The following is a 21,502-nucleotide window of genomic DNA, read 5'->3' as shown; positions in this document are numbered from 1 at the left end:
AGAAACTGAACATGTGGACAAATGGCAGCTCTAATACAACTATCTGTAGCAGATAGTTGTATTAGATCTACCACTGTCTGATCTGATCTGTGATCAAAAAGTGTCAAAACTGATGGAATTATGAACACAAAAAAGCCCACTGATTTAGTACCATATGGAAATCATCTGATTTGTAACGGCTTCATTTTTCAGGATTGCAGTGATCACAAACACATTGCCTATTGAGTGAAAGCAAGCCTGCATAAAAAACACACAAAGAAACACTATCAGTCATGGATTGGCCTCCCCAGAGCCCAGACATCAACATTATTGATCATGCTGGCAAAGAACCGAACAAAAGGTAGCCAACAGAAGAGCTTTGAATGTCCTTCAAGGAGTCTGAAGAAATATTACTGAAGACTAGGGCTGCCACGATTAGTCGACTAGTCACGATTACGTCGACTATCAAAATCGTCGACGACTAATTTAATAGTCGACGCGTCGTTTGAAGCTTTGTAAGATCACAAAAGACGCAGGAATCAGTAGTAGGATTTAAGAGTGTAATAATGGACTGAAACAGAAGATGGCAGCACTGCATGTCCAAGGATGCCAGCTGCCGTTAAACCCCGAAGAAGAAGAAACTGTGTCCCAGAATTCATAGCGCGGCCCATCGCGGCCCTGCTTAGTTTCCAACAATGGCGGCAGCTGGTTAGTTTTAATATTATTCTTATTATTCTTTCTGGGTCACAAAATAAACGTTTAACATATTTTCAGGCGAGAATGTAGCTGTGTAAACCTCAAATATCTGCTCAGTTTATCAAGACACCACATATTTTCAAAAGCGCTCCGACGTTTTTGGAGGCATCTGTTACCCACTAGCTCGATAGCTAGCCGGGGGCTAGGCTAACTAGAGCCGTGAGAACACCGGACTCCCGGCAGATCGTTTTCAAACCCACCGCTGTCTTTCACTACTCAGGTTAAACATGATATATAAGTCACTTAGATAACTTCAAAATGTTGTTTGGCTTTTTTCAGTGTTTTATTTGTTCCTGAGTAAATCGGTTTGGATGAGATTAAAGTTATAGTTTTTACACAGCTGAATAAACGTCAAGCAGACAGCTGATCATCAGAAGTGTGAGATGCTGGAGAATTTACTCGGTGTCCTGTTATATTTTAGATAGCAAGGAGTTTATTAAACTCCACCGAAACACTCTGCAAATGTCATTAAAATTTAATAAACTATCATCTTGTCTTTATTTTTAGTTAGCACATACCTTAAACACTTAAAGCTGAAAGCTAATGATAGTTATATAAGAGCAGATGCTGCTGGTGCAATAAGCTGTATGCTGTATGTTCAATGGATGATGATCTGATTAGTCGACTAATCGCAAAAGTAATCGCTGACTAGTCGACTATCAAAATAATCGTTTGTGGCAGCCCTACTGAAGACTGCTTAAAGACTCGATAAGAATGCTCGCCTTTTTCCTAGTATTTTGTGTTTCCATGTATGTTTGCACGTGTTTTTAATATCTCTGTGCACCTATTTCCCATTTTCAAATATAAACAAATCAGCTTTGGCTCAAGACATTTGCACAGTACTCTACATCTTAGATCTTTCATGTATCCCTCTTGTTTTGAGCGTTTGGACCATCGATTTGGCCTTTTTGTTAGTTTTTCCTCCATTTGTTGCCTTTTTGTTCATTTGTTCATGTGTTTTTTGTTTATTTGTGCACGTGGGTGTCAGAGAACTGACGCTACTGTTCAGTCACCTCCAGAGACAGCGTAACACCAAGAAGGTTCTCCACAACTCCTACCACACGCTGCTGTCTGGGCTGCGGCCCTACAGCTCCCCCTACCTGTCGGGGGACAGGTACGCAACAGCCTCACAGTACATCCAGGCAGGGTGACAAAAGTCTGCCTATAGTCCTGCTGTAGGCAATAAGACACAGAACAATACACTCAGCAGGTGTACACATGCAAAAGACACGCTGCTTCCAGAGCTTTCTGCATGTACGCCTTTTATCTAACAGTTCTTCACTAATGTGATCTGAGACCACTGTGTTGCAGGCCCTCCTGCTTCTCTGCATCTTTGTCTGCTTTAGCGCATACTCCTGCCATTTCCACCACCTCTTGCTGTTCACTCACCAGTTTCCTCTTCCTGTCTTCATCTTTCTTCCCCTATTATTTCCATCGTATCTTTTCCATGCCATCCATCCTCCATCTGTTCTCAGGAAGGCAGAAGTTCCATGCAGGTTTGTTCTCCAAGTCATGAGATGTGCTTGTTGAGTAAAGGGCATTCATAGCTGGGATAGATTCATTAGCATAAACTCAAACCAAAGTAACACAGGGCTGTTTATCTAATTTGTAAACAGTGGAGTTATGCATGAGAGCGAAGCACATTAAGGTTTTTGAATATTAAGTTTTGTTGGTAGGATTGTCTCGTTATTGAGGAGCTGCTGTCCCACCGTGATGTTTAATGGACTGTCTTGATGAATATACTCAGGTGAAGCATTACCTTCTACCCTGGCATGACCCTTTCCCACCAACTGATCCCACCTAACTGCTAACTGAGCGTGTCTCAGTAATCCAAACTTGCCTCTCAGAAATATATTTTCCAGTTGAAGGTAAGGGAAGAGGCTGTTTGGACTATTGAGATGTTACACCTCACCCCTCCTCTCTCCGTTTCTTGCTGCGTTTTATCCTCACGGGTAACAACACGTACTCAGGTTGTGTCCCAGAACTTCTCCGCCATCCTCCCCCACTTCTTCCACTCCTCTCTTCCCCTCACTTCCTCTCTCCCTCTGCCTTGTGTGTCTCCCCAGTCAACTCCTCTCTAAAAAGCGGGGTCTCTTCCGGATACACGCTGGCCGCAAGCAGAGGTATCCACGGCAACAAGCCTGTGCACGGGGCACGCTAAATTGTCACAGATCAATACCTAGCATCCTCCTTTAACGGCACATCCTCCTTACCTTGCCTGAAACACCCAAATGATTGTGGGCCAGTGCAGTGATTTAAATGTTTCGTTCATGGAAAAAAAAAATTCTGATGTGAAATTTTTTTAACAGTAACCACTTAAATTAAAGTAGCACGAGTTAGCTGATGCTACAGCATTTCATTTTGTTTTAAGCAATCAACAAGCTGCCATGTGAAACTTCAAACAGTCACTACGTTCTGGTCCACAAATGCTTGCGTGAATCCTTTATTATAAAAACATGCTCTCCTATGTTTTAATATGAGGAAATTTCTCCAAGTTCTTCTTTATTGTAATTGCTGGAGAATGTAGAGCTGAATGTTTTTGTTTTGGCAAAGAAGCGACGAAATCATGTGTTAAAATCACTGCAGAAGTCGTGGGTGATTTACGACTCTGACAAGTTAAACACATGGATTTTGAGGATTTTGAGGATATTGAGTATTCCCTCAAAAATCTGTGACTTTTTACTCTTTGAAAAGTCTGATAAATGTCATGCTCTAGTCTTGCTTCCTGCTTTCATTTCAGTTAGTCAGTTCAGTTTTTAGTCTCTTCTTGGAGAAACTGCTTAAACGATTAAGCATGCTTTCCACTTTCCTGTTCATATTAGTCATATTAGTTTGCAAACAATGTATTCTTTAGTGCTCAAATACTTTAGATTGCATGCAGTATTCCTGCATGGCTGTGGAAAGATTCAGTAAAGTTCGTGGTCCTCAGTGGATCCAAATGATTTTACGTCCTTTCCCAGCAGCATGCAAACTCCTTTCACTCTACCTCCCCCATTTCTTCTACTCTAACCAAAGCATTTCTCATTGCTTGAATGAAATGCGGTTTCCAACAACACTCCCAAGCTGTTTATATTTTCATTTAAATGGCCGGCTACCTTGTAACACATGCAAAACAAAGAGTATATCATCGTAAAAAACAAATTCTTGAGCGAATGACTTGGCCAAAATTGCTCCGTGGTGCATGATGTTTGTGTTGCCTTATGGATCCGTGACAGGAACATGTGAGTGGCCATAGTGTTGGGTTGGACTACAAGTGCATGCTATAACAGCAGCGTTAGGAGTCAATCATCCGTAGAGAATGGCTGCTAAATAGCTTTTCTACTGTAAAGAGATGACCTCACGTATGGGGCTGACTTGTGGTGAGTGGTATAGAGTACTTAATGAGACACCTTTTATATGGCTGCACTTTGAACCTAATATTTTGATGCTTATACACCGTTGAACGGATTAAGAGAGCTTTTCTGATGGTAGGTGGAGCATTTTTCCGCCGTCCCAGCACTAGTGCAAGTCTTGAATCAGGTTTCGGGTTTTGATTTTGCTGATTCAGGTGCTGTGATAGGCACATTAAATGAACAAATCCTCAGGGCAGAATGAGTTTCTAGCAATTCAGAGTGCTGCATTTGGACACTGCCTCCATGATAAGTCAGCTAGTCTGTCTTTCGTTGGGACAAAATATAAATGTCTGTCCGTCTCCTTGCTTCGTCTGTTTGTATATGTGATGACTGTTTAGAAAGACAGGCCACATTTTTGGTGTTCTTCCACAATTACTAACAGACTCCTTTCCAACAAGCTCAGGCTGCCCTTCTCTCGCTTCCCTAAGCTCGCAGGATAACACGGTGTAGTGACCTGTAAAGTCAAAGGCATGGACATTGCGATCAGTGACAAAACTGCAGTTTTCCAAAATGAATACCAGTGCCTGCATATGTTTAACTCTTTCTACTTTGCTGTCAGCGGTAAAATAGGCTTTCGGGATCGGATCAGGATGAACAATTCCCGTTCATCCCAAACTATTCGGAACAAGGCTTCGCCGTTGTCCCCTAGCTCTGGTGTCCGCCGCTCTCCCAGCCAGGAGAACGTCCCCGAGGCCACGAGCCCGGGAAAGGTCCAAAAGAGCTGGAGCTTCAATGACCGCACACGCTTCCGCACCTCCCTGCGCCTCAAACCGCGTCCTCCTGTTGATGGTGAGCAGCCCACACACACTTTCTATTCTCTTTGCATTTAAATGTGTCTGAGTAACTCACCGCTGCTCTGCACTAATAGAGGGACTCGGGGAGGACAGCGTGGAAGACAAACCATACTGTGACGTAACAATGGAGGAGGTGATCCCAGCAGTGAAGACGCTTATACGAGCTGTCAGGTGAGTCCTGCCATCAGCTGTACTTCCTGAAATTGAGGTTTTTTTCTTTTTGTGTGAGTGTGAAATAAACATTTGGAGGTCCTTCCTTAATTTTTTAAATTGTATTTCTGTACTTGACATCAAAGACTTAAACACTAGTTTATCTGTATTTTGTCGCAGAAGCTTTAACTGTGGAGTTTTATTGGATAACATATCTTCTATTACAAGTATTTCTTTTATGCTTCAATCATCTCCTCTCTTAGTGACCACGCTGAAGTATAAAACTTGTATTTGCTGATCCATTGTTGTATTTTTGATCTTTTGTAATTTGTGACTTAATTAGAAACATCTCAAATGATACTGAAATAATAATTTTAATACTGAAACCATACCTAATATAGTCTTTTATTGAGCTTTATGGTTGATTCCTTTGTCTCCATCGCACTACAGCCAAGTTTTAGTGATGACACTTTTAGCAGGTTGATATTAGACATCAAAATATTCTCTATTTAATAAAAGAAAATAATATAAAGTCAACTACAGTCATTTGACAAAGAAACTATCTTTCAGCTCTGTCTAGGAGTCAGGATATAATAAAAAAAATCTTTACACTGTCTCGTTACTTATTTGCATGGCTATATGGCTATAATGCACAAAAACCACCTGCAGCATATCAGCACCAACACCTCATACAAACTGTCAAGCATGGTGGTGGAGGGGTGATGACTTGGGCTTGTTTTGCAGCCATAGGACATGAACACCTTGCATTAAGTTGACCATGAACTCCTCTGTACACCAAAGCATTCTAGAGTCAAATGTGAAGACATTTGTCCAACAGCTGAAGCTGGGCCCAAATTGGGTCATCCAACAAGACAATGATCCCCAAACACAAATATACAACAGAAGGGCTGAAAAAGAAAAGAATCAAGATGTCGCATTGGTCGAGTCAAAGCTCAGACCTCAACCTGATTGAAAAGCTGTGGAGGAACCTTAACAGAGTTTTGCTTAAATGAAGGACCCAAACATTAATGAACTGAAGCAACGCTGTAAAGAAGAACAGGTCAGAAATGCTCCACAGTGATGTGAGAGAGTGATAAAACAATTACTTCAACTTATTGTTGGCAAAGGTAACTCTACAAGCTACTGAATCATGGATTTGTTTAGTTTTACAAATACTGCTTCTGTATTTGGCTTAGCCTTTGTTGAGTAAGTAGTGACACGATGTAATATGTTGCTGTTCTTGCATGGTTGTAGCGCTCCAAGCATAAAGCGACTTTTTTATATTTTCATATGTAAAACCTTTGAACTGACCAAGGTTGTACTTTCTTTTCTACATGAGTGTAGTTTCTCTATTAAATCATAATTTTCAGCTACAAGCCAGAGCTGCTGTCCGTCCTGTTATTGACTGGATAAGATCACTCACCAGCCAGTGGTGGTTCCTATTGTACACAGCCTTCATTAATAGGTGAACATGCCTCTCCTCCATTTAAGAGCTGGCGTGCGCAGATTCAGCTGACTGAGTAAAAATGTCCTCTTAGGAGAGGTAACTGGGCCCTCCTGCAGGCTGGGTTAGTTCCCTCCATGTGACCTTGTGTCTCAGCAGGCCCGACTCATTCATGTGTGAGGTGGCATGACTGGAAAAATGTATTAGAGAGTATACAAGCATCCAGATGATGCTGTGTCATTTCAACAATGACACCAAAAATTAGAAGTTGCTTACACCTGAGCTGAGATTGATGTTAATTCCTATCACGCCGAAAAGTGGAGAGACATGTGGACATAGGTCCAGTGTCCTCCCACCTCATGTACACAGTCACATTCATTCTCACATAATAGTAAGAGATTGTAGCAGAGGAATACTACAATTGCTAGCAAACATCTGGTGTTACGGTCTAGTTTGTCTCCCGGGGTGCAGGTTGGGGTGACGATGAGAGCACATTAAAATGACTCTGGTCCCTGATGTCAGCACTGTACCCTCAGAGCATTTCTCTTGATAGCGTGACAGCGTCTGTGTGGTTCCATATATACTTTAAAAAATAGCGGTTATATGCATAAAATGAAAATCTATATATCATGACATCAGGGATTGTGAAATTCAGCTGTCATTCAACAGTAACTTGTTTTAGACAGATTTCTGGCCTGTAAGTTCATAATATCACACAAAGGCAGTTGGTAAATCAACTCAAGGTACCAGAGACCAGCTACAACACAAGTGGTGTTGACAACATGTGACTAATTGTAAACATTTCTATTGTCAGCTGAGGCTGTAAACCGTGAGCTGAAAAAGCCAAAGAGGTTATAGAGGTAACACGGGCTAAAAGCAACACTCTTGGTGTAGCCACTCAGTGTGTCTGAGGAGATGTACAGCATATAGTAATCTATTTAAAACTAAGGTACGAATGTGTACGCTAAGTGAAAAAGCCTGCAGTGTAAAAGCACTGAATAAATAAAGTCCATTTAAAGCCAAGAAGGAAAAAATGCAGACTGTGTCAGTCAGTAAACTTAGTGTGTGCAAAACTAAGTACATAAATTTTGTACTACAAGTTCAAGCCTTTATGCTTCAGGATTATTTTACTACATGGCATCTTATAGGACAGTAAAGCTGCTAAACTCTCTCTCATCTCTTGCTTAGTGGGTAAGTTACCATATGTGCTCACCTCTCTCTTTAGATTGAAGGTTGTCAGTTCAAGTGCAGTATGGGACAGTTCTCAAAACCTCTTCTTTTGGTTTATATTGTGTATTATACATCAGCACCCTTTTTTAGAAATGTTTTCCCTCTTCTTATATCTCACATAGAACACTGTAGATATTTTCCTGTGAAGAAAATCATTCCATACTGCAGAGGGAACGCTTTACTACAACGAGTTAACTCTGAACACTGAGGGTGACTACACTTTAAATACAAAAAGTTTTATGGCATAAACAGTTACGACCTTTCGGAGCATTTCCATTAGGTACAGAGTAGCTGCTATCTCATGTACAGTACACCTATGTGTTTATAAGCCATCATCTATACCTCTAACTTTCTAGCTGCATCAGAGGCGAGCTAGAGAAACATGACCTGCTCTGGAGCAGGTAAGGTGTGTGCAAGTTACCATGGTGACTTCATAGCTTGGAGAAACAACAATCAATTGAATATTTTCTAAGGTTGAAAGAGTATTATGATCGAACAGTAGAGACACAGACACTTAACAAGGGAACAGCTTATGCTGTCAGTCCGATCTGAACCCGAAAAGCTTGATTGTGTTGGAATATTTATTACACTTATGGTCACATAACATGGTTTTGATTACCTGGACAAAGGCCACAGACCAAAATGCATTGATGAAGTTGTTCTTCATACCACACTTGTTGCTTTCCTTCATGCATGTTGGCAAAAGATGTTGTCAGCTGGTGTGAGTGTAAATATTGACTCTTAATATGATAATATGATAATATGCTTAAATTAAACTAGTGAAATAAACTGGAAAAATGGAAGATTATATTACAGCTTTGATTCTTTATTGTATTTATCTGAGGCCTGCCCGCATTTATTATTTCACTAATAAAAACACCAGTCTTGGATTTGTCGCATGGTGTTTTTTAGGTGTCTGTATCTGTGGATACAGCTTGTTAATTTATCACTGGTATCAGATTGGTATCAGTATCATATCAGAAATGGAAAAAGCTGCATCCGTTATAAAGACAGGCAGTTATGAAATGCAGCACATTTGTCTTCTTACCCAACAAGGTCAACAGGACATCTCTGCCCCGTCTCTCAGGTTTTCTAAGTTTGACGCTGTTTAAACCGATCAGACTTTACTCTTGTCCACTTACTAATGAGCTGTCTGAACACAGTGCTTGTTAACACATAGAGTGATGCTTTCTCTTCATTGGGTGCACAGCAGATGGATGTTTACCATTGCAGAGATGATGTATAATGGTTTGATAGTGTAATGCCACTGATAGGCCATTATATGATCTCTCCTCGGGTTTTCACTTGACTCAGCAGATAGCTCTGACCTCAGCTGCTCAGTGCTGCAGACAATAGAAGTGAGGAGCTTCCTATATATAGTGCAGGTGTGTAAACAGCAGGTGCATCACTGTGTTAACACACACACATGCATGCAGCTTCTCAGAAAGGTATTTGATTGGTGTAAGTGAAAACACCACATTTTGCAGCAGGTCTTAGTGCTGATCTTTCACTTTCGGTGAATGTTATTAATCAGTGCCCGGCTGACTGAATAAATGCGTAAATGCCCGTTCTGTTTGCGTATGTGCGAAGGGATTGGTAGTGGGAGAAAGGAGGAGGGTGTGGGGAAATTAGGTCTGGTGTTTTTCTGTATTTCCTTTATTGTAAGTCTCCTCCAAACAAATCCAATAATCTAAAGTACTATGCAAATGTCTTGAGCCGCTGCTGATGTGTTTATATTTATGCTAGAAAAATGGGATACAGGTGCAGACAGTTATTGAAATGTGCAAAAACACATGAAAATACAGTATATGAGGCAAAAACTGAGTTTGTACAAATCTAATGAGCATTAAAGTGAATTTTTGTTATGGCCTTTATTCTTTAACGCAGCCTGAACTCTCTTAGGAAAGCTTTCCTGTAATTTGTAACTTTCTTTGTAGTTGGAATGATTCATAGGTCTGCATTAAATGGCTTAACAAACAAACAAACAAAACAAATATTCCTCTGAAAATGATCAGGTACAAGGATTGAACTGAAAATGAGTCAAATAGCAGCCAGTGTCAAACAAATAACTCGTCACAAAGAACTTCAGGAAGCCTGGAGAACTATTGCTCAAGCCCACTTTGAAATCTGACTCCTGGGAAGCAAAATATAAAGAAATGATGGCTCAGACGAAGTGACAAAAATAGCTTGGACACGGCCACTATTTATAGTGTTTAATCTTGAATCATCAGATTTTGTGTTCTTTCAGCTGAATATTTTTTAAAGTTATCAGATTTACACATCAAATTTTCCATAAGCATACTTAGCCACGTACTGTAGCTTATAGGGTTTATTCAGTAATCTAGTGAAGGATCAGACCTTCAGGGGCTCACCCTACTTGGCCCACGTAGAATTTGTGTCAGCACAACAGTCGTTTTTAATTCCCAGATAAATCCTTGCCATTTGACACTATCAGAGATCCACCTTTGCTGACTTGCAAAAATATTTGCATTGGCTAAGCAAGCATTTTAGGACACAATTGACACTTCTATTTGTTCAGTCATTACTGTGTTTTTACGTCTCAGCTTCCGAGAAGTCGGGGGGTGGTGATGGTATCTTTCAGTGAGCAGTGCCAGGTGTAGTGTAGAACTGCGACTGACAGGAAGTTAACTGGAGAGAGAGGGGAGCCCTACTCTTATCCGACTGTGTATTATGAAAACCATATCAGTGGCCAGGAAGGAGAGTCAGCATTTTGAAGAAATCCTTGGAGGATCCAAATCTAAGCCCACCACCCCCTCCCATCCTGTCTCAACCTTTTCTTTTACCCGCACCTGAGGCCCACCCTGGCAAAAAATCTGCACCTACCTGCAAAATAAGAAAAGATCGCCTGCAAAAATACCCCAAAACGCAGAAGTCATCAAGAAATAGAGTGCTGCGAGAGGAGGAGGAGGAGGAGTGTGCTGATGGCTGCTTCGGCACCAGCTGCAGACCTCCACTCCTCCTCCTCGCGCTCCTCTTCTCCTTCGCTTGCACCTTCTCCCTTTCTTTGCAGGACGGTCACTATACAACACGCGGTCACTGGAAATGCAAGAGCTGCAGACCTCAACAAAGGTTACAGTGGTTATTACAGAAAATGACCCCTCGCGCAAGTTGAGATTTCACTGCTCGTGCATCGCCCACATGCGCACTTGTGTTGGTGTGTACATCAGCGAGCAGCAGCTACATTCATGTATGCATTTGTGCTATTACATTATTGTGTTTGTGCACACAGTTACCTATGCATGTGTGTTTTTTATTTCCCAAAACAGCTGAGCATTTCTGATTTCCGGCTTATTACAGCGACTCAGTCGTATGGGGTTGGAGAGATAGGATTGTCTCATAAAAAAAAAATCCCATCTTCCGTCCTTCTGCTTCCTTGCCTTTCCTTCCCTCATTCTCCCAAAACTCTCTTGACATGACGTGAAGAACAATCTATCACAGGGTGTGGAGAAAGCTTGGATGTGTAGCTGTGTCCAGCATGTCTAAGCTGACTAAGTGATAAGAAGGAAATTGAATGACCCATCCAACACAGAAAGCCTGGCGCGCACTCGCACCCATCCTCAAACTTTCCTCTGCTCTCTTCCCGTTATCTCTTGCACTCGCTCTGCTCCTTCCAGCGAAACGTCCGACCAGAACAGCTCTGGCGGCGCATGTTGTCATCGATGTGTTTGCTGCGTACAGTAGTGCTGGCTCGACAATCCTCGGTGTGTGACTCCCCCCACGCCGGGATGTGGATGGTGATGATGCATCCACTGGGAGCCGGAGCAGCTGTGGTCCACCAGTGGCTCCAGTGTGGCTGTCACACTGACAAAAGAGGAAGGGGGAGTGGGGGCTAGAGGCACGTGTGCGTGTGTTACCCGTTTCTGTCCGAAGAAAAGCTGAAACGGCAAATACTGATAAGGAAATGTCTCTGGGAGATGCTCTCATCGTCACAATATATCCACATGGTTTAGCAGGTTTGTGACTGTTACCATTATGCAGCTGTTTGTGAACGATAAGGTCACGCTGACTTTAATTAATCTTGTTATTGTCAAGGTGGGCTGCCTCATGTGATAGCCTCCCACCCCTGCATTCTTCCAAAAGTTCACTCAAACCCCGCTTGTGTGAGCGTGCGCTTTGAAGCCATCTAAAGGTGAACGGAGGAGCATTAACAGTGAGTTCTGTGTGTGTTGTCTGTGTGTAGGATCTTGAAGTTCCTTGTGGCCAAGAGGAAGTTTAAGGAGACACTACGCCCGTACGATGTGAAGGATGTCATAGAGCAGTATTCTGCTGGACACTTGGACATGCTGGGCCGCATCAAGAGCCTGCAGACCAGGTAGCTCTTTTAATTGTGTGTTTCATAGGAAGATATTTTTGTGAATCTGCTCTGAAGCACTCTTTAAAGCTCAACAAACAACATGTTATCTCTTGTTTATTTAACAAAAAAAAAGAAGAAAAATCAGTAGAAGAAGTGACTTGTGGCTCTATGAGGACAGTCTAGAAACTCACTGGCTTTTTGTGTCATGTTTTATCCTTTTAGGGTAATAATCAGTGTTTAGGTCAGGTTCGGATTATGGAAAACATTTTATTTTGAGTGCAGATGAACTTAGGCCAAAAAAGCTAATAAAAAGAAAAAGTTGCATTACTCCTTTACTCTCTGCAAAGATGGTTTAACTGCATGAAGCCAAAGATACTCTGAACACAAAAACCCAAAATATGACTCTGATCCGGACCAAAATGGTTTGGTATCAGATCACAAAGATGTCCTGTTTGTGAACGTCAGAGGCAGCATTTCACAGAATCTGTTGCCTGATAGGCTATTTGGTTTTCGCCAAACATGTACTGCCATGAACTTTAACATTTAACATGCTAACTGACGCCTAGAGTCTGAGTCATAGCTCTGGTTTTTTTTTTTGCATATGCTGGGATGTCCTTTCCTGGGGAGATTTCTTGTCTTGAATGTTTTCTACCTCTGAATAATCTTCCTCACTGTTGAAACATGGACCTCAGATTGTTTGGATGGCCTTGTAACCATTCCCCGATTGATGAGCAGCAACGACTGCTCGTTTGTGCAGCTGAACTGAGCTTGTTAAATTAAAGCACCTGAACTCAGTTGTGAAACTATTCACTTTCTCCATTGCCCTCCCATCAATCATGCTGAGCCAAAAAAAAGTCTTGTAGTTTTTGGGTATTTACTCTTTATTATGGTTTATTTTTGTGAAAAAGGGTGGACCAGATAATTGGACGAGGAGCTGTTCAGCCAGATAAGAAGACACGTCCTGAAAAGGGAGAGAAGACACAGCCAGAACTGGACTCACTGGATGAGCTAAGCATGATGGGCCGTGTAGTCAAGGTGGAGAAACAGGTAATTCAATTCAATTCAATTCAATTTTATTTATATAGTGCCAAATCACAACAAAAGTCGCCTCAAGGCGCTTCATAGATACAGAGAAAAACCCAACAATCATATGACCCCCTATGAGCAAGCACTTTGGCGACAGTGGGAAGGAAAAACTCCCTTTTAACAGGAAGAAACCTCTGGCAGAACCAGGCTCAGGGAGGGGCGGCCATCTGCTGCGACCGGTTGGGGTGAGAGAAGGAAGACAGGATAAAAGACATGCTGTGGAAGAGAGACAGAGGTTAATAACAGATATGATTCAATGCAGAGAGGTCTGTTAATACATAGTGAGTGAGAAAGGTGACTGGAAAGGAAAAACTCAATGCATCATGGGAATCCCCCGGCAGCCTATGTCTATTGCAGCATAACTAAGGGAGGATTCAGGGTCACCTGGTCCAGCCCTAACTATATGCTTTAGCAAAAAGGAAAGTTTTAAGTCTAATCTTAAAAGCAGAGATAGTGTCTGTCTCCCGAATCCAAACTGGAAGCTGGTTCCACAGAAGAGGGGCCTGAAAACTGAAGGCTCTGCCTCCCATTCTACTTTTAAATACTCTAGGAACAACAAGTAGGCCTGCAGAGCGAGAGCGGAGCGCTCTAATAGGGTGATATGGTACTACAAGGTCATTAAGATAAGATGGGGCCTGATTATTTAAGACCTTGTATGTGAGGAGCAGGATTTTGAATTCAATTCTGGATTTAACAGGAAGCCAATGAAGGGAAGCCAAAACAGGAGAAATATGCTCTCTCTTTCTAGTCCCTGTCAGTACTCTTGCTGCAGCATTTTGGATTAGCTGAAGGCTTTTCAGTGAGTTTTTTGGACATCCTGATAATAATGAATTACAGTAGTCCAGCCTGGAAGTAATAAATGCATGAACTAGTTTTTCAGCGTCACTCTGAGACAGGATATTTCTAATTTTAGAGATGTTGCGCAAATGGAAGAAAGCAGTCTTACATATTTGTTTAATATGTGCTTTGAAGGACATGTCCTGGTCAAAAATGACTCCAAGGTTCCTCACAGTGTTACTGGAGGCCAAGGTAATGCCATCCAGAGTAAGAATCTGGTTAGATACCATATTTCTAAGATTTTCAGGGCCGAGTAATGGAGTAGAGTTTGATATATGAACAGTGGACCTGTTAAAGTGTGTTTTCTTTCTGTTCTGTAGCTCTCATGTGCTGTTAGGAAGTGATGAGATGTAGCTTACATGAGTGCCATTCATGTCTGTGTGTGTTTGTTCAGGTTCAGTCCATAGAAAACAAGCTGGACCTCCTGCTCAACTTTTACTCCCAGTGCCTGAAGAAAGGCTCGTCCAACTTTACCTTGTCCTCCCTCCTCGACCCCGACCTGACTTCTGACTACCACAGCCCCACGGACCAAAGAGACCTCTTCCCCTCTGCTAACACACTCAACATCTCTCAGTCTGAGAGCGGCAACTTGGAATGACAATGAGCTGACTGTTCGAACAAAGGCACAAACCCTTTACAGTATGTCTTCCTAAGGCTGTGTCCTCACTCAGCCTAAATGACTTCTCATCACTTCCTTTCATTTCAGTCTTCACTCTGCATCCCCCCTTTACTTTCCCTCTCGAGTGAACGTTTCCAGCCCGTGGCCAACAGATGGCTCCACCTGACAGGGAGCCACAGCCAAAGCTGCTCACCGCACACACCTCTGAACCCACTACTGTACATGAGGATGGAGATGAAGAAAGGACACGTGAACGACTAATACTTGACTACTGAACCACTCCCAGCCGCTCACTTCATGCTATATACATCGATGCCTAATTTAAAGCTGTAGATAATCGGTGCGGTTCACTGAAGTTTTTTAAAGTTTTAGAGAAATCTTTTGTCCACACCATCAGTTTTCATCAGACACTGATTTGTCTGTGATTACTTTGATAATTTAGGATGGCATCACAGCTCTTGAGTAGCACCAAAGGAGCTGAGACAAGGTGCTCCTGTGGAAAAGGGGAGAATCTCTCAGGCTCGACTGACAGCCACCAGACTCCAGTGGTATCATCTGAACAAAAGGAAGGGGTTAAACGTGTAAATCCTGCTTTAATTGCCCAAACTACACACATGAAACAGAGTTAGGAGAATGTGTTGGACTGGTGTGTATACAGTACATTACTCCTTAGAAGTTTGGTCTCCAACAAGCCCACATGCAAAAAAAACAACAGAGAAAGAAAGAAAACAACCCACACACATCCCTGTTTGACTGAAATAAGGAATGCTCGTACTTGTTTAGAATTTAATAGAGCCAAAATGTTCTTTAACAGGCTTTCAAATGCCACTTATCTCAGTAACCTGTATTTAAATTTAAACCCGCCCTTTAAAACTTGCTGTCTTGCAGCCCACGTTCCCGGCACGCATGCTCCTCAGACCAGATGGGGAAAAAAAATGAGAATTTCATGGACAGGAAAGCGTCACTTTCTCCAGAGCTTCCTGTCACTCACCCTTACCTTCAGGTCAGCTGCTTCAGGCAGTCTGCAGCGCCCGCTCTTAACTCTCACTGGGACATTTTGACCCAGTTTGGCGCAGTTTTGTTAAACATCGAATCCTGAAACGCATCCAGGTCAAATGCATGAATTTCCTTACCCGGATGAACGCTTGTGTGCTGGGAAACGGTTACAGCCTTACAGCCTCAGCTTGCAGCCGGCGCACTCTCTTTGTCTTTTCTGGTTTCTTTCTCGTTGCCCTTTTGCGCTCTAAATGCTCTCTGCTGATGGAAAAAACTGGAGAGTGCACAAATGCACACACATACACACATATATGAAAGTCCTTTTTACTTAAATACTCTGGCACTTGATGAATCTTTTGTTTTGATTTCTTTACTGTAATTGTGTTCATGCACTCGATTTCATGTAACCTAGAAGAGAGGATGTTTTTTAACGATTTCGGTTGTGAATGCAGGATTTAAGTTAATATATTTAATTAAGCTAGATATGATTGTTCAATTAATGTAGCATTTTATTTTCAAGTTAAATCATGGTTCACACGCACGAATTGAAGAGCTCATATGTATTATATATATATACTTTTTTTTTTTAAAATGTTTTCGTTTAATTGACTGAGAAAACATCCATCTTGCTGTATTTGGCCAGTAAAAACACGTCTTCTGTCCCTGTAAATCATTCATTCATTTGTTCCGGTCACGCCAGTTGACTCAGGTGCTCCACTTTAGACTTACACAGTGAATGTACTTCCTCGCACGGTCCTTTTAGATCTGTTTATGGTCTGTTGCTCTTGCTGCCATGAGGAATAAAATGGCACTATGAGCTTGCAGTTTTGCTCTCATTTAATTCACGGAGAGGCGCTCGGTAGCTTTATTACGTGGCCTAGATTATAGAAGAGGTGCCTATTTATTAGAGGCATTATTAAACTGAACAGTGCCACCGTCACTTTATTGTCAGCATTATGAAAATGTCTGCGAGATCTCTGTACTGCATGTTGTTTGTTTCGTGGTAGCCCCAGTATTAGAAGACCAACTTAAAGGATGTAAAACCTAGAGTTAAGACAGGAAAGGAAATTACCTGTGCCTTCTACTCCCTCGTTCTATCGTAAGCCCGCTTCGAAGAGACGTGTTTAACTGAAATCACGCGAGGATGGTCACATGCTACGTTACCGCAAAACGTCAAGATTGTTCTAAAGATTTGTTCTGACTGCTGTAAACTTTGGTATATTTGAGAATTTTGCTGAATGTTCGGGACATCGTTGTACCTAACAGGTCCTTATTGCATCGACACCCTTTCTGTATTAGATGTGGAGGCTGGAGGCATGGACATTTGTGTCGTTGCAGGAGTCTCTGCTGTCATGTCTTCTCTCATAAGCATGTCACGTAGCTCAGAATGGCTTCCACACAACTACCTCTGAGGCCACTAGGGGGCGCTAGTCTAGAAACCCGAGTATGAGAAACTTTAACTGTCTGACTGAATGCTATGCATGACTCAATCTGCACGTTCTTTTTTCATGTCTTCTTCATGACGCCCATCTTTCACTGTCTTGCTGCCATCTGACATTCCAGCATCGCTCTGTAGCGTCTCTATTTGTCTGAACTGTCGTTAAAGTGAAACTCAAACTGATCAAGCAATAAGAAAACTGAACAAAGTCTTCCAACTCTAATTGATGTGGCTACTGGTTGAATGAAACATGGCGCTGATTTATTTTCTAATCTAATGAGCACCTCCATTTGATCCTTTTAGGAGATGCAACAACAACAACATCTGCTGGAGATGAAATTGGATCACTTGACTAATTATTAATTTATTAAAGCTCTTTGGACTGTTTGCTGTTGGGTGTCTTTTATCTGGAAATAATACAAATTTTCAAAAGGAACTATAAAAATGCTTAAAATTCTGTTTCAAGATAAAAATGATACTCAACGTCTGCCAACAAACGTGGAAAAAGAGCTGCTACTCAACTCCCTGAAGGCTCCGATGTACATCATCCACACTCAAACTTCAAATTATTTCAGCCTTCCAGTAGGTGGCGCATGACAACCGCAACATATACCTTAGGTAGAAATGAAATGGAGCTAAAAAATAATAATAAATACAAGAAATAAGTCAATTTATTCAAGACTTTCTGAGACAAGATTGTTTAAAGGTGAATATCTGACCAAAAAAACAGAATGTATTTAAAATATTGACATCCTTATTTAGATGTTTATCTCCAAACATTCAGCTGCAAAGACACACTTTTAGTAAATTGTATGTGACAGGATTAAAACATTTTATTGCACAGTTTACACTCAAAACAGGGAACTGGTCTTCAGCTGCTTTCCTCATGGGAAGAAAACTGAAAATGTCTGATAGCCTGTATATAAAAGATGGATGTAGCCTCCAACGATGTCATCCACTGATTTGTGGACTCCTGTTTTGAGCATTTTGACTGTCACCATCTTGCTGTTGGAGACTTTACCTAAAAATATATAGTCTTTTTTTTTTTTTTTAAAGGACCTTAATTTACAAAATGGAAATCATGCTGTATTCAATGAAGCTAGTAGAAATTGAGACTATAAAGTCACCATGGAAGAGTTTCCTGAGGTCATAAATGACTGCAACAGTAATATTTGTTTGCTCACTGGCTTCTATACAATTGCCCCCTCCCACCAAGAATGCAGGGTCAAGGCACTTTAACATTTGCCTTACTTTTCAGACCCATAGGAGATGCCCATCTTTTATATACAGTCTATTATGCATACATAGTGAGCAGCAGGAAATCAGCAGGTTTTCTATTTCCAGTTCTTTGCTGTCACACTGTGAAGTTGCCCACACCGTAGAAGTGACAGAACAAAGTCACGTGACGTTTATAAGGGTCGACAATCAAATAGGCAAATGTCTGCTCCTCCTCTCGCACCCCAGGGAAACATCGGCCAGACTCGTCCTACAGACGATAAAATTATGTGGTTAACACATGTGGGAACAACACGTCTCTGATTTGTCTCAATCTGTCTCAAGAATGCACTCACTTTATTAGGCATGCCTGTTCATCCGCTCGTTAGCGGATAAGTGTAATCAGCCAATCACACGGCAGAAAATGCAATTAGGCATATAGAAATGAACTGAATGTACTGAAGTTCAAACTGAGCATCAGAATGGAGAAGAAAGGTGATTTAAGAGACTTTGAACGTAACATAGCGTGGCCAGACTGCTCTTGATTTCTGCTGCTACATTCAAATGGTGAGGTCAGAATCTGGTATTAACAACATGAGAGCATGGATCCGTCCAGCCTTGTATCAACATGCTGTTGGTGGGGTAATGGTGAGGGGAATATTTTCTTTGGTTACTTTGTGGCCCCCCCCAGTACCAACTGACCATTGTTTATAAATGCCACAGCCTACCTGAGTATTGTTACCGAGCATGTCTATCTGTTAATGTTCACCGTACTTAAATATCATCAGATCTCAATCCAGTTGAACACCTTTCGGATGTGCTATCAGGTCAATACAGACAAAAATCTCAGAGGAATGTTTCAGATATGCCTAAAAAGGTGTACTTGACATCAAATAAAATTATCTGTGAACTTTAATATAAAATATAGCTGTAAGTGAATATAAGTCTATGTACTGTCAGTACATGCATGTTTACATCGTATGTTAATCCTCCCCCTAATACTCGCTTTTCTAAAATGACTAGCTTCTTATTTAGACTAACTTTATGAGCAGCACAACATTTTCTCTACATTTCACGGGGGAACAGGCAGACACTGAACCAGGGACTTACAAAGGCACAAACTTTGAGCACTTTGGAGACAACGGCGATCTTTTTCGTCTCTGGGTCCTTCTGCACACTGCGAAACAAATGCATCAAAATCTCACCATTAGGTCATGACTCATTTATGCATATAAATAAACATGGAGCCAGATGCTTCTCACCTGATCAGATCTTTGTATATTTGCTTCGTGGTGCTGATGTAAGGATCAATGGTGTCTTCATACTGACAGAGCTCACCCCCAAGACACAGGTGCTTGAAGAGGCTAAACAGAAACTCTCCCCGCTCCTCCCTCCCAACCACATAGTAGTGCTCAGACTCCTCGTCCCGCAACATCTGGAACAACCAAAGAGGTCATGAACTGGCTCAAAGTTAATAAAAACAACAAAATGAAATAAAGTAAAAAAGAAAAAAAAGATGAGAGTCACCTGTCGGAGTTCATCATAGTCAGGGTAGACATCATGAAAGCATTTAACTACATGCCCAGTGGGCCTCAAGATGCCGCAAGAATAAATTGGATCAAACAGCTCCATGGAGACCTTAGTGCAAGGCGTGGGCTCCACACTGACAGACACCATTGGCTTGTCTGCAAAACACACACACACACACGAAAAAAAAAAAAAATCTGAAGAGACCTGACTGCAAAAACTGGAGCAGATGAGAGCAATTTCCTGATATCAGTGATGAAAGGTACATGACATACCAAGAGGCACCCAGACTCCAGCCTCCATCTTTCTCAGGCTGGACAGCACCTCAGGGTCTCTGAAGAAACACTGAGCACACACGGAGGGGGGTTCAAAAGTGACCAAACACACCAAGACGCCTTTTCATCGTTTTAATCAGTCACATTGGGTTTGACAAAGCAGCATTACATTTTTATATTTTAATCCTAGAGACGTACCAGAGCAAACTTTTCACTGCAGTAAGGGGAGAAACTGTGGTCAAAACTGAACGACTGAGCGGAAATCCTCCCCAGCATGGACCTGAATGTAACAAACAACCATCAGAGAGCATCCAACAGGTAGCAACACCGCAGATAAACAAAGGAAGAGGATTTTTCTTTTGTTTTTTAGGCTTAACTTCTTACGTCACCATTTCATCAACCGTGCCAAGGTGTCTTTGTCTTGTAGGAAAGAAAACGTCTTAGTGCGAAGAGCGTTAAAAGAAAAAGTCTGCTCAAACGCGTATTTTTCTTCGTCCATGTTTACTCTTTAATTGATCGTTAAGGGAAACACGAAGGCTTGCTCCTTTTCCATAAACGAGTGCAGGCCAATCAGCGACAGGTGTCCTCACGACCAGCCAATAAACTTCCTGTGTAGTGACTTGCCCCCCCCCCCCAATCTAAGGTTTGTTTCGTTTACTTGTTGCTTTGGCAACGGACTCCCGTGACATCCCAAATTGGACTGGAAGCTTCTTTTTTACGGAATAAAGCCAAATACTGTGCAAATTACATCAACAAAAAAGAAAATGTATATTTTATGCTCGTTTATGAAACACACTCAAAAAAGGCCCAATTAAATGCAATAAAATTATCTTAAAAAATAAATAAAAATCTGCCCATTTTCTGTCTAATTTTGAACACAAAACAATGTAAAATTACGATATTAAATTTTATAGAATCTGGTTAAAAGAAATGTAACTGATAAGTATACATTCAATTTAATCTAATAAATCTGTTTTTGTATATATCCAATTGCATTTACTCAAAATTATTGATTCATATTTATTTTATTTCTTATTTATTTTATTTTTTAATTTTTTAGCGTGGAGTGTAAAATTCACGCAGTTAATAAAAAAGACAAGCAGCTGTGAGGGGAACCCCTGTTTTTATTTTTTCCTGTTGCAGATACTACATAATAGTTATGACAATTACTAGCTGTTGTAGTCCACACTGTAAACATCTTCTTTTTATGTACACATACATATTAGATAGAACAGTAAAAATGTGGTAATGAACTTGGGGTAATGGAAAAGATGATCATGCTCCGCATCAAATACGTAACATTAGTTCACGTTAATAATGAAAATAGTTATTTGTACTTTTAAATTTGTACATTTAAAATTAGATTTTTCAAGAACAAAATTTTTAAAATAATTTATTTAAAAAAAACCACATAATTGTGTAAAAAAAATGTCGTAAAGCATATTTTTT

At 41.2% G+C, this 21,502-nt stretch overlaps 2 protein-coding genes across 6 annotated transcripts in view; one reads left to right on the top strand and one right to left on the bottom strand.

Moving 5' to 3' along the window:
- The window catches only part of kcnq4 (potassium voltage-gated channel subfamily Q member 4), a 52,059-nt gene extending 34,636 nt beyond the window's left edge, over positions 1 to 17,423 (top strand). Inside the window, exons 9-15 of one of the 3 annotated variants that reach the window (XM_076878970.1) lie at positions 1,724 to 1,849; positions 4,687 to 4,916; positions 4,996 to 5,092; positions 11,947 to 12,078; positions 12,969 to 13,107; positions 14,378 to 14,534; positions 14,796 to 17,423. In XM_076878970.1, coding sequence (XP_076735085.1) covers positions 1,724 to 1,849; positions 4,687 to 4,916; positions 4,996 to 5,092; positions 11,947 to 12,078; positions 12,969 to 13,107; positions 14,378 to 14,534; positions 14,796 to 14,863 — 949 coding nt within the window. In that variant the 3' untranslated portion in view covers positions 14,864 to 17,423. Of the gene's footprint in view, positions 1 to 1,723; positions 1,850 to 4,686; positions 4,917 to 4,995; positions 5,093 to 11,946; positions 12,079 to 12,968; positions 13,108 to 14,377 lie in introns of all 3 variants that reach the window. The other 2 variants (XM_004548065.5, XM_076878971.1) reach the window with 2 other exon arrangements.
- A 563-nt stretch (positions 17,424 to 17,986) lies between these two features.
- cfap300 (cilia and flagella associated protein 300) lies at positions 17,987 to 20,693 on the bottom strand. Of its 3 annotated transcripts, none has more exons than XM_004548066.5 (7): positions 20,443 to 20,693; positions 20,252 to 20,333; positions 20,054 to 20,123; positions 19,779 to 19,936; positions 19,514 to 19,686; positions 19,362 to 19,428; positions 17,987 to 18,522 (listed from the first exon to the last, which is right to left on the bottom strand). In XM_004548066.5, the coding sequence occupies exons 1-7, from the start codon at positions 20,550 to 20,552 to the stop codon at positions 18,391 to 18,393; spliced, it is 792 nt and encodes a 263-aa protein (XP_004548123.1). In that variant the 5' UTR covers positions 20,553 to 20,693; the 3' UTR covers positions 17,987 to 18,390. The 3 variants fall into 3 exon arrangements, with proteins under 3 accessions (XP_004548123.1, XP_012773694.1, XP_004548124.1); XM_012918240.3 differs by having other exon boundaries at positions 20,431 to 20,663; XM_004548067.4 differs by having other exon boundaries at positions 20,438 to 20,663.
- Between the last annotated feature and the right edge of the window lie 809 nt (positions 20,694 to 21,502).

This window comes from Maylandia zebra, linkage group LG22, assembly GCF_041146795.1.
Source record: "Maylandia zebra isolate NMK-2024a linkage group LG22, Mzebra_GT3a, whole genome shotgun sequence".
Taxonomy (NCBI): domain Eukaryota; kingdom Metazoa; phylum Chordata; class Actinopteri; order Cichliformes; family Cichlidae; genus Maylandia; species Maylandia zebra.
This window is presented reverse-complemented; position numbering and strand designations above follow the sequence as displayed.

What these genes read in the sequence shown, in the direction of transcription:
- cfap300 (XM_004548066.5), bottom strand. Translation starts at nt 20,552, where the DNA reads ATGGACGAAGAAAAATACGCGTTTGAGCAGACTTTTTCTTTTAACGCT. An exon ending in ATATACAAAGATCTGATCAG is followed by an intron (nt 19,429 to 19,513) that starts GTGAGAAGCATC and finishes TTTGTTTCGCAG; the next exon opens with TGTGCAGAAGGACCCAGAGA. An exon ending in TGCTCAAAGTTTGTGCCTTT is followed by an intron (nt 18,523 to 19,361) that starts GTAAGTCCCTGG and finishes TATCGTCTGTAG; the next exon opens with GACGAGTCTGGCCGATGTTT.